Raw genomic sequence first — 12,558 nt, 5'->3', positions numbered from 1 at the left:
CGCTGCTGAGGCGAGTCAGGAAGCGGCCGCTATTCAGACCATCCTGAAGACTGCAGAAGGGAGGACCCCGTTCGTACAGGGGCAGCCGGAGTTTCCGTTCTGCTTACTGTCGAATTTATAGCCTTTGCGTGTCGGTTATTGCTTGCCGAGGCTCGCGAGATTCTACATCCACATCTGCAATGTCGAGACCAGTGTAAAGTTCATCTCAGAGGGCACTTCCCACTGTATCAGTTATTACGGCTTCTTTCCGTCCCATTCACGTATGGAGCTTGGTAATAGATAACTGCTTAAACGCCTTTGTGCTCATTGTTATTAATTGAAACTTTTTAAGTTTTCTCGGGATAGTTTGCGTGTTCTTCAACCTTTTGCCAAGTCAGGTTCTTCAATACATCCGTGACACTCTTTCATGTGTGAAACCAGCTTGAGACCATCCGTGCTACTCACCTCTCCTTTATATAATATTACCCCATGTTAGTCCTATTTGGTACGCGTTCACTTCAGTACAACAGTATTATGTGACTGTTCACTTAATATCGCTACACATGTTATAACCAGGTATTTGTATGAGATGACCGACCCCAGACAGTAATGGCCGCTATCGACAGGGGATCTCAAGTTGATTCCGTATTTCTACATTTCCGGAAAGCTTTTGAGACCGTTCCTCACAAGCGACTTCTGATCAAGCTGCGGGCCTGTGGGGTATCGTCTCAGTTGTGCGACTGGATTCGTGATTTCCTGTCAGGAAGGTCGCAGTTCGTAGTAATAGACGGCAAATCATAGAGTAAAACTGAAGTGATATCAGGTGTTCCCCAGGGAAGCGTCCTGGGACCCCTGTTGTTCCTGATCTATATAAATGACCTGGGTGACAACCTGAGCAGTTCTCTTAGGTTGTTCGCAGATGATGCTGTAATTTACCGTCTAGTAAGGTCATCCAAAGACAAGTATCAGTTGCAAAGCGATTTAGAAAAGATTGCTGTATGGTGTGGCAGGTGGCAGTTGACGCTAAATAACGAAAAGTGTGAGGTGATCCACATGAGTTCCAAAAGAAATCCGTTGGAATTCGATTACTCGATAAATAGTACAATTCTCAAGGCTGTCAATTCAACTAAGTACCTGGGTGTTAAAATTACGAACAACTTCAGTTGGAAAGACCACATAGATAATATTGTGGGGAAGGCGAGCCAAAGGTTGCGTTTCATTGGCAGCACACTTAGAAGGTGCAACAAGTCCAAGCTTACACTACACTCGTTCATCCTCTGTTAGAATATTGCTGCGCGGTGTGGGATCCTTACCAGGTGGGATTGACGGAGGACATAGAAAGGGTACAAAAAAGGGCAGCTCGTTTTGTATTATCACGTAATAGGGGAGAGTGTGTGGCAGATATGATACGCGAATTGGGATGGAAGTCATTAAAGCAAAGACGTCTTTCGTCGTGGCGAGATCTATTTACGAAATTTCAGTCACCAACTTTCTCTTCCGAATGCGAAAATATTTTGTTGAGCCCAACCTACAGAGATAGGAATGATCATCAAAATAAAATAAGAGAAATCAGAGCTCGAACAGAAAGGTTTAGGTGTTCGTTTTTCCCGCGCGCTGTTCGGGAGTGGAATGGTAGAGAAATAGTACGATTGTGGTTCGATGAACCCTCTGCCAAGCACTTAAATGTGAATTGCAGAGTAATCATGTAGATGGAGACTTGTGATTCAGTGACTTTGTAGTCAAAGTACACTATGTGTTTTCGTTTTGAGAGCGACACGATTTCACGTTTCTGAGCATTTAAAGGATATTGTCAAATCTTTGATTTGAGAAAAAAATCAGCATTGAGGCTTCCCGACATTTGTGGCTGGACTGTAGGAAATCCAGAGAAAAGCGAAAGCTGGTTTCAGCGACTCTGGTGTGTGTCCGCAGAGCCGTGGTACGGACCCACTTGTGCAGACACACTTTACGGGCCTCGAAATAAGCGCGCGCCTTTTATTCGCAGCGCGGAACAGTGGCTGCGGCTCGCGTAAAAGCGGAGTAATGCCCGCACGTGGCTTTTTAATGTGTGTCGCCACGCGGCCGCCGTCGTATCGGAGCCTCAGTAAAAACGCTGCGCCCGCCAGCCTCCGTGCTGCGGCAGCAGGGCGTCTCACACTGCAGCGCGCGGCGTAATTAATGCGCAGAAAGAGTGCGGGAAAACGAGTCGCCAGAAAGCTATTCCACGGTGATTAATGTCGGAGGGGGACGCAAGAACAGGACCTGCCGTCTCCAGGCGTATCTGCAGCGGTGTCTGGACAGCCGTCAGCCGAGCCCAATTAATTTCCACGTCGGAAATCTGCCCGTTGCCTCCCTGTCACAGCCGTGTACGTTGTTTCCGTGCGACAAACACTACTGCCTCACAGTCACGTTCCATTTTTGTACACCATTCTGTCAGACTTGTTGGCAACACGCTAGTTCAGAAGAAAGGAAGATTGGGTCAGTACAGAGGGAGTACATGAGCGTGTCGGAGAGGAGTCGGTGCGAAAAATGGCCGCTTACTTTTCGAGGGGTCATTCCGACATCTACCTTATGCGTACACAAACTGGAAAAAAACTGCTAACAGTCATTCAGCAAAGGGACAGAACGTAAGTGAAATAGTATGCGACGCACTGCGCTGCGAGGTACGACCCGCAGACGTCGCGCAGGACTGGCCGTTATCCCTGAACGTAAATAAACATAACGTATTGTGCGTCAATAGGCGCAGTGATACGTTACTGTTTCACTGGAAACAGTGAAGACAGTAAAACTGTTGCCGGCGGGAGTGGCCGTGCGGCTCTAGGCGCTACAGTCTGGAACCGAGCGACCGCTCCGGTCGCAGGTTCGAATCCTGCCTCGAGCATGGATGTGTGCGCTGTCCTTAGGTTAGTTAGGTTTAAGTAGTCCTAAGTTCTAGGCGACTGATGACCTCAGAAGTTAAGTTTCATAGTGCTCAGAGCCATTTGAACCATGTAAAACTCTTACGAGCAACCGCTGAGGGCGACCTAAAGTGGAATAACCACATACCAGTTGTAGGAAAAGCAGATGCCAAGCTGAGTATCATGAGAAGAATCTCAAGGAAATGAAATTCGTCCGCGAAAGTAGTGGCGTACAAGAATCTTGTTCGACCGGTTCTTGAGTATTTTTCATTAGTCTGAGCCCTTGCCAAATCGGTTTAACAGAAAAGTAGAGAAGATCCTAAGAGGAGCGTTACGTTTCGTCGTGGGGTCATTTAAAAGCGCAAGACCGTTGCGGAGATCACAACAGACTCCAGTGTGAGTCACTGCAAGAGAAGCTTTATGTATAACGGATAAAGTTACTCCGAAGTTTCGAGAGCGTACGTTCGAAAAAGAGTCGACAATGTGTGCTTCCTCCTACACAGGTCTGGCGAAATGACCGCAACGAAAACGTCGGAGAAATTAGAACTCATACGGAAGTGTATCGACAGTTTTTATTTCCACGCTCCATTCGTGAGTGGGACGGGAATGGGGGCAGTGATGGTACAAGAAGCTGGCCGCGGTGGCCGAGCGGTTCTAAGCACTTCAGTTCGGAACCGCGCGACTGCTACGGTCGCAGGTTCGAATCCTGCCTCGGGCATGGATTGTGTGATGTCTTTAGGTTTAAGTAGTTCTAAATCTAGGGGACTGATGACCTCAGATGTTAAGTCCCATAGTGCTCAGAACCATTTGATGGTACAAGAGCTACCTTCCGCCACACACCGTAAATTGGTCTGCGAAGTATAGACGTAGCTATGTTGATACCAACTTTGCAGACGTTGGGTCTACAAGGGCGCAACGCAGCAGCGAAACACAGGCAAGCAGCGAACACCTATCCACTGCATTTGACGGTGGATTAGTCCAGAAGCTAAATACAAACGTGTCTCTCAATTGAAAATGTAACCGAGGGCCAAATCCTGGCTACGTCGATAGAGAGCAATGAGACGTAGTAGCTATAGCGAATGGAAATGGGCGGATTGTGCCAAACAAGATGATGATTCTGCCTCGAGGGCAAACAGGACTATATGCAGAACTCGCAGGAGGTGAAATTGCTGGTAGAAATGCAGAAATTCGCACCAGATGTACGCTTTCAGTCAGACGTAAAAGAACGTTCAACTCGACAAGTTGCAGAGATTACATCAGCCCAGAGAGGTAAATGTGAATGTCGTTAAAGCGGAACTTAAAAAATTCGCAAGGATGTCTGGAATTAAAAGTCACAGTTAAACGGAAGACCTATAAAACGATATTTTGTATCGTTCAGTGTCATTCATTTCGTACACAGAATAATAAAAAAAGTCTGATCTATTCAACGCTCGCGTATTACCGCAAATCTTTGTGATTTATGCAGTTCTGAGTGTCTTGAGTAATATAAGCAAAACGAAGACAAGAAGCAACATATTCGTTCAAACAGAAAGAGCCGTACACTCGACAACTTCCTAAAAGCCAAAGTTTTCTTAAGTACTGTGTTGAAATATAAATGCATTTTAGAAATCGTAATGCTAACACACCAGGAGCTAGAATGTTAACTTTCTGCATGTTGCATTAGTTGCCATCCGATGTCGCTTTACTCAAATGATTTCTGAATCATTAAATAACAATTAACTGACATGACCTACACTCTCTTTCGGCGTGACGAACTATCCGGCGGATTGAAATCGAATGGTCTTTCCATAACAGCATACATAACTGTTGTTAGCGGTGTTGTTTGCTCCAAAGGATTCACCACCAGCATGCGAGAGCTGAGGCCACAAGAGTCAGTTTGCAGTCACTTTTTTGCTCTTGCGAATCTCTTCGGGGTGACCATAATCCCGAAGTGAGGTTTCTTGATCCAATAACGGGGTGTTATCTCCACGGCGTCCGCTGCTGCCACCTAGCGGGACCGACTGCAACCGGGTGGTGACGTCACTCGATTTGAGCGTCACTGAACTCGCATCGAAGGTGGGGGCAGGGGGCGTTGCTTGAGTTTCACTGGGAGGCAACAAGCCACGGGAGAAAAACTTATTCTCCTGACAGCACCTGCCGTTCAGACTGATTTTCTTCGTTACCAAGTGCGAGGGATTTCTGTGCTGGTGCTTTGTAACAGACATCCCTTTTACCGTTTCTTCACTTATCTTTTTCCCTTGGTCGCAACACTCTGTGTAGAGACAACTGGCCCTAGCAAGCCGGTTATACATCTCTTGCTGACAATGCTAGCACAGATAGACGGGAAGCATTGTCAGGGGTTACTTTTGACGTATTATTAAAATTATGATGTATTACGGAACAAACATGGATTAGATTGATGCGATCGCTAATTGTCTGCCTGAAAGAAACACGGATTAGTTTACACGGAAGGTTGCTCACAGGTTAGCGCGTATCGGCAGTGGCGAAGGCTGAGCTTTCGGCAGCTGCCGCTGGAAGCGCTGCGGTCGCGTTAGCGAGCGAGATAAAGACAGAACGCGGTTGTGCGAGAGAGACGCGCACGGGAAGACTGAGATAGCCCGCAATGACGTCACCCCGCCGGATCAATTCCCTGATGCGCCCGCATGACGTCACGTGGCGCATGGGCGTGGATTGACGTCACGAGTGACGCAAGCAATTACGGGATCTCCCGTAAAGTGTTCGCGGCGCCTGCGGCGAAAAAAAAAAAAAGAGGAGGAGGCAGGGGAAGATGGAGCGTCGGGGTTACGTCAGCGGCAGCGCGTCACAGCCGGGCCACGTGAGGACACGCTGCGTTCGGCCAGCGTCGCGCGGAAAATAACGCACGGGAAACGAAAATGCGCCGGCGTATTTATAAACACGAGGCGGCCGTCGGCGTGCCGGAGCGAGCGGACAGGAAGCCCACGGGTCGAAAAAAAGTTTCGGTAACACCGGCAGCGGACGATTGAGATCGCCAAGCGGTTTTTGTTGGCCGGCGAAACAATTCGTTTGGTGGGTCCCCTCAGTCAAGACGGTCGTCAGTCATCCGGAGGCCGGCGGCGCGACAGCTTTTCTTGGCGCCGGCCGGGCGTGTGATACCGGTTCTGTCGCTCCTCCTCCACCATCACCAGACCGGCACTGCCACCACCACCGACACCAGCACGGTCCACTACACTTTCTCTCCGCGCGGCGTCGCCACTGTACCGTTAAGGCTGGCGGCGGGCGGCGTCTGCCCAGCTGCAGTACACTTCTGGCCTCCGAGCCGAGAACAGGCACTTTCTAATCGCTCAAAAAACAGCTCCGAACGAATCCACTCGGTGACAGTGTCGGCACACTCGACGAATGATCAATAAACGATAATCCCAAAAAAAAAAAAAACCTCCTGTATCCTCTACACCTCTTAATAAAGTAATATTTACAGCCCAATCTGAGAGGCATACGTGCGGTTAAAGCGGATTTACTGACATTTTAGCAGCAGTGAGTTCGTGTTGTGATACACCGGATTCTCGGTCCTGTTCATGCTGGGTGTGTTTGTTAGTTAGCACAAGGTGCTCTGGACGTGAAACGGGAGTGGTCAGTGCACAGGTGTATGTTAGTGTTTCCTTTTCTCACTCAGCAAGCAAAGACAGAGAGAGAGACAGAGAGAGAGAGCAAAACAAAAACCATTTCTGTACATGGGCCAGACTTACTAAAGAACGCTGCAGCGTTGATGTCGTGGACACCTTGCTGACTGTTGTTGTTGCTGTCGTAGCATTTGCTGTGGTGGGAGCACGTTGTCGTTCGCATGTCTTCCGAGCATCATCCTGACCGAGATATCCCCCCACACCCCGGACACTGTCGCACGGAACAGTACGTGGTAGCGTTATCCGACATAGGACAGAACCGGCGTAGGCCGCAACGGCTACGTTTGTGTGTTTCTGGCTGGGCTGGGAGGTCTGAGGGGTGGTGTTTCTGTCACAGCACTTTCACTGTCGGGGCAGGTCGCGCCGCCGCGAACCGGCGGCAAGGCGCCTCACCACCCACCTGGCGGCGACGGCGAAGTCGGCTCCGGGGGCGGCGGCGGCGGCGTAGGCGCCGGGGGCGGAGACGCTCGTAGGGGCGGAGACGGCGGCTGTGGAGACTGCTGCTGTTCCGACTGCTCCAGCACGCTGCACTCTGCCTGTCGCGTCGCGTTCGCCTCTCACTCACTGCCGGTGCGATCCGCCGTGGCTGACTGTCCAGTTGCGGCGCGGCTGGCTAGTAACTGTGTCCCTCTGTGGGTGCACCGCTGTACGGCAGCGCGCGTCCGCACCGTGACAAGTATCGCACGAGACTGGCTCTCGCACCGGCCCTCTAACCCTATTATAAAACACCGCCTTCAGAGACCGGCCCGTGACGTCAGACGCTGTGTGACGTAACGGCCGGCGGGGAAGTGAGCCGTAGCAGCTGAGGGATCGAAGCGGCGCCGCTATTGGCCGGCCGCGCCGTCATCACGGCAGCGTCACTGCAGTGACGTCAGACCAGACAGAGAGCGCGCGCTCGGTAGAGGGGCGGTCCCCACCCCGTGAGCCCGCGCCGCCCACCTGTCCCCTCCACCGCCCGGCCCCCACCATCTGGCCGGGCGGAGGACAGACGGATGCGGTCGATAGCGGGAGCTGGCCGCGGCTTGCGTTAGCGCGCGGGAAAAGGGGCACTCCCTGCCGTACTATCCCAATGGGTGCTAAACGACGCTCAAATTGCTTAGTAGCGGCTGTGATTTTTCTCAATTTATGCCTCGCGGTGCCGCCGTCATTTCCGTCCGGGAACGAGAGGCGCCAAGTCAGCGTCGTGACGCTGTCCTGCGCTGCGGATTAGAAACGAGAGAGTGCACGGCGGATATTGCCGTGAAAATGTAAAAAACAGCTGTCAGTCGTGTGATTCCTCAAGTGTTGTCTTGTGTATTTGCTTAGGCAAACAGTGTGATTGTGACATTTGTCCGCGTATGGATGTTTGCATGCTTGTCAGTGTGTCTGTTCGCAAAAAATATGTGCGAAAACTGCATTCCTGGATGTATGGATGTAACTGTATCGTTGTGTAAGTGTTGCTGTATGCGACCGGAGTGCCTGCGGAATGTTTGTTGAGAGTTGCTTAGTTTGGTCTTAAGGAGACAGTAAATAGACAGATTAAACTGCCACATCTCCACTACGCAGCTATTTCCGCTTATTTTTTTTATATTTTTGGACATATTGATATTCTTAGCGTATGAAAATGAGATGTAGTCTGAGGCAGCGATTTGCTATTTTGGTGCAGGTTGCTGTTCAAGCTTCTAGATACACAGAACCTGTCACCTTTGCACGTATACGACGTCACGGAATTTTAGGGCAATGCCGTGGGCCAATTTAAAAGTGACTACAACATATACTAACTGAAAGGTGCGCACTCTTCTATAGATTCAAATTTTGATAAGCCTCGCACACAAGAGAAAAAAAATAGAGAAACGACGCGCTATATTTATAGATTTTCAAATCAAACTAGTTGATCTTTGCCGTACACTTCTGTTATTCATCACAGAAGAATAGCGTTGCCCTTTCCGTTAGAATATTGCGCACAAACGCCCTCGCTGCTATTGCAGCAAACTTCTCGATCCCTATGTTAGTTAAAAAAAATTGTACCGATATTTGTGAACTGTATGTGCAGTGAGTCATCAGTGACTACCTGTTTTTTTGCAGGTGATCCCTGGCAGAGAGAAAAGATAAATAAATAATTGTATTTCGTATTCCAGCAGACCACAAGTCGGAATCCGAACTTTTTCTCAGAGACTGTGTCCCATGGATATATGAAAATATCCATTGCAAAATGACTATAAAGGAAAAACAATTCCTGCCTTGTAACAATCCTAGGAAAATACATTGGCACAGTAGTTACCGGTACCTGATGAGAAATTAAGCCTATGAAGCAGCTTCATAGCGCATGGAGTCTGCTTTCATCCGCTACATTTCGTACGAACACTACACTTAAAACATTTAGAACAATGCCATCTGTATTCTGTACTAGCTGCCATGTTTTTTTCATGTTTGCATTAAAAGAGGTCACTGCAGGATATTCCTGACTTTGGGTTCCGTTTGCAGTCCCAATTCAGTATCTGTGCGGTATGTCGCAATTGGACAGTGAGCACCTCGCAGAGACGAGCAGTTGAAGGTTACTTTCCAAGGGGACTGCAAACGTCCACAGGAAGTCAGAATAAAAGTTGGGCAACTCATCAGCGTACATTCGAAATGTAGCACAGGCGTAGCAGTTAACAGTTAACGGACATTTGTGAAATGTGCAAGTTGCTTTTGTGTTTTGCCACCTATCGCTCACTTGGTGAAAGGCCAAGTTTGCCCATCGCGGCACTTATGAGTGGAACATTTTGCTGCGTAGATGTTAAGCTGTGTAAGCTTGGCGGAGGTATCTGTCTGTACCGTTAGTATGGCAAAAACATGTCGGATGTAGTGATGCGATACGTGCGCTATTAGTTTAAAAAAGTCCTACTGATTTTAATTGAACGCCCTGGCTCTTATTAAATTAAATTTGATCAGCAAGAAATCCTAAAGAAGAGGGTCTGTTTTCTCGCGTACCCAACTTTCCAGACTGCTGCATTGACTTTGAGCAGTGGATGTTTCACGCGGAAGTTTAGTATTTTGCGTGTTCTGTACATCACATCACGACAACTAGCTATGTTTTGGAGCGTCTCCGTAGGTTTATCAATTACGTACATTTTCTCTGTGAAAACATCGCTACATGCAGGCCATTCGTATAACTGTTTTTTTTTTTAAATCTGCAACAAAATTAGATGAATGAAACCCAACCGCCTACAAATACAATTTTTGAACAATCTGTTCAAAAATTCATCTATGTCGTGTTGTGCCGCTGTGAGACTCAATACTTATAACGTTGTGCAACTTCAGATCAAAATCGGTTAAAAGACTAATGCATATTCCATAAATGTAGAAAGATTGTTTTGGAGCACGGTAAGTGAATAGATTATGCAGTCTTACATCAATTACAGTGTCACTGAAGACATTCACATGGCCTGTGCCACAGAAGTAAATGTAGCCATCGGGAGATGGGCATAGCTCTTCGAAACGGTAGGGCAATAAAATAAAATCTTTTCAAAAGTATTTGTGGCTTATTGTTGTGGTCTCCTTCGACAATCTTCACTTACTGGTATTCCTCATGAATCCGCGCGCAAACGTCTAAAATGCCGTAATCTGGTTAACAGGCAGCATCTTACAGCCATCACTTTCCATCTGTTCGCTTGAGTAGTTGTGGCATGCTGGTACACACACAGGAGAAAATTTAGAGAGAAGCTTCCGCATACAGCTGCATTCTAGCCGCGCAGCTGGAAGAGATCAATACCGAAGCAGGTCTGTGCATGTGTCGGGGCTCCGTCACAGTAACAGCTGCAATATCAGCTGACCAAGGTCCAGTATAATAATCGAACAACATATTTGAAACCATATACTTCCAAAGATATGAATTTTTTAATGTCGAAATATAAATGTGTCACTGCCCAGCGTATATTGAAAGAGCGTGATTTCAGTTTTGCTTTGCAAAGTGTCTCGTCATTTAGATCATTTAGTTTGACTGAAAAGTGCGTAGTAGTGCTTAGGTGAGATCACATATGTTACAATACTCACACTTCCCATTTCACCTTCTCTACGTAGAAAAATATATGAAGTAATAGAATAAATATCCCTATCAGGAAAAACAGTAACAGTTTGTTTTGCTAATATGCTGTCGCTGTCTTCAGAGTTGACGCTGTAATTTATGTGCGTAAACAACGCATCGGCGTAATTGTGCTGGGTCGGGAATCCGTACTAGGGATTGTAAAGAAACACTAAGATACGTTAGAAAAAAGTCTTCATTTGACAGACTTTAAAATCGCAGTTTCAAATTTTTTAATGTAAAGGTTTCGTCTGTTGTTCAGCGTATAATACAATGATGTATTCTGATGATGTGGCACATGTCAGATTTAGAAAATCTTCTAATACATGACTGGAATAATAGCTTGTCTGCAAGTTGGCATTTTACGCAGAATGCAAAATGATACAAAAGTGGCCTAGAGTTCGGTGGTACGTATAAGCAAATCTCTGCCTTTATTCTACTGATTGCTTATTTTTAGTCGAAAATTGATGTTTGGAGCTGTAGAAATCGTCTCTCCGTACTGATTGCTTCGGTTACTTAATAGCTATTTTGTTGTTCTGGCTAGCAGATGAAATAACTTTTTTTATCGGCGTAATAAATTTCACATTCAGAGAAAAAGACAGAGTGAACGAAAAGTAGCGTAAGTTCCTGTGCGCCCGTTAGCCCCCCTCACGAACCCCCCCCCCCCTCCCCCCCTTTAACGTGGCGTTGAAGAACGTTGTGAAACTTTGGGAGTTGTCACGTTAGTAACGTTTTCTGGGGTTTGAACCATTGCCTGTCGAAAGACTTTCGTTGGAGACGACACATTTTCTTTAGCGTGGCCAGCCGAAAATCTCGTACAAGGCGTGAATTTTTATGGAGCACATTGGAGACGTACGTCCTCAAATCATTGAAAAGTCGTGTAAAGTACAGTGTGTTTCGCGTACGGCGGGTTAACTAGTACCGTGGCAGGGTCTCATCATTGCACACGGCCCGGCCCGTTAAATGGACTTTGACGGGCGACATATCAGAACGAGACGACTGAGGAACGGCGTGGGAAAGAAGTAGAGCTGATGCTTGCACCGTTGAGCACTCCACACTGGTTGTGTCAGTAGTGCCTGTCATAGGGCTGTGCACACGCTCAAAATGAAACCACACAAAGTAACGGTAATTCGGGGTCTGACCAACTCAGAAATCGCTCGACAGCAGCACTGCAACTAGCTATTTCAGTCTGTGCACGATAGAGAGATTGATCCTGAAATACTGTCTTTTCTGATGAAGTATGGTTGCGTTTACTAGGGTAAATGAAGTCGCTGGACAACTGAGGTTATGAAAACACTCATCTATTACACCAGGAGCGTGTGCATTATGTGAACTCGTGGATGTGGTTTGCAAACACGAATCATTGGACCGATTTGCTTTACCTAACTCAAACTTCTGATAGGTTCAGACGAGGTGCGTCAGAGGAGTAATGAGACTGTTTTTTGTCTAACAAAGTTTTGTCTTTTTCAAACTACATTATTGTCCCCTTCAAAGTAGATGTCTGTGGCAGCTACACAGAGGCAGAGTCGTTGTTCTCAGTCTTGGTAGCAGTGCTGCAAAGTGTCAACTGGTAGCGCCTTTCACATGTCGGTCACATTCTTCTGAATGTTTTCCAGAGTCTCATTGTAAGACATTCTTCAATTCCGGCACAAGAAAAATGTCAGAACAACTCAGATGAGGTGAATAAGGGGGCCTGTGGAATAAGAAAGCCTTTTGAGATCAAAATTTCCGTGATGGAAGAGGCCCTGCGTCATGAGGCGTTGTCGTGATGCAGCATCCTTTTTGTCTGCAGTGTTCGGTTTCACTCGATTACCTTTTTCCTGAGCCTTTCAAGAACATCTTTGTAAAACGCTTGGCCTGATCTCACAAGACCACGCATACTTTCGACGTTTTCGTCGGTTTTTGAAGTTGAATGTCTCGCTGAGCGAGGTTCATCTTCAACATGTTCTCGACCGTCCAAAAATGATTCGTGCCAGCGAAAAACTTGTACTCTCCATAAGGAATT

General features: G+C 47.3%; 1 protein-coding gene across 2 annotated transcripts in view; it reads right to left on the bottom strand.

Moving 5' to 3' along the window:
* The window catches only part of LOC124798401 (probable nuclear hormone receptor HR38), an 82,172-nt gene extending 74,982 nt beyond the window's left edge, over nt 1-7,190 (bottom strand). For both annotated transcript variants that reach the window (XM_047261788.1, XM_047261789.1), the window contains exon 1: nt 6,578-7,190. In XM_047261788.1, coding sequence (XP_047117744.1) covers nt 6,578-6,674 — 97 coding nt within the window. In that variant the 5' untranslated portion in view covers nt 6,675-7,190. The remainder of the gene's footprint in view (nt 1-6,577) is intronic.
* Between the last annotated feature and the right edge of the window lie 5,368 nt (nt 7,191-12,558).

The sequence above is a fragment of the Schistocerca piceifrons genome, chromosome 5 (assembly GCF_021461385.2).
Source record: "Schistocerca piceifrons isolate TAMUIC-IGC-003096 chromosome 5, iqSchPice1.1, whole genome shotgun sequence".
Classification (NCBI taxonomy): domain Eukaryota; kingdom Metazoa; phylum Arthropoda; class Insecta; order Orthoptera; family Acrididae; genus Schistocerca; species Schistocerca piceifrons.
Note: the sequence above shows the minus strand (reverse complement) of the source record. Positions and strands in the feature narration are given on the sequence as shown.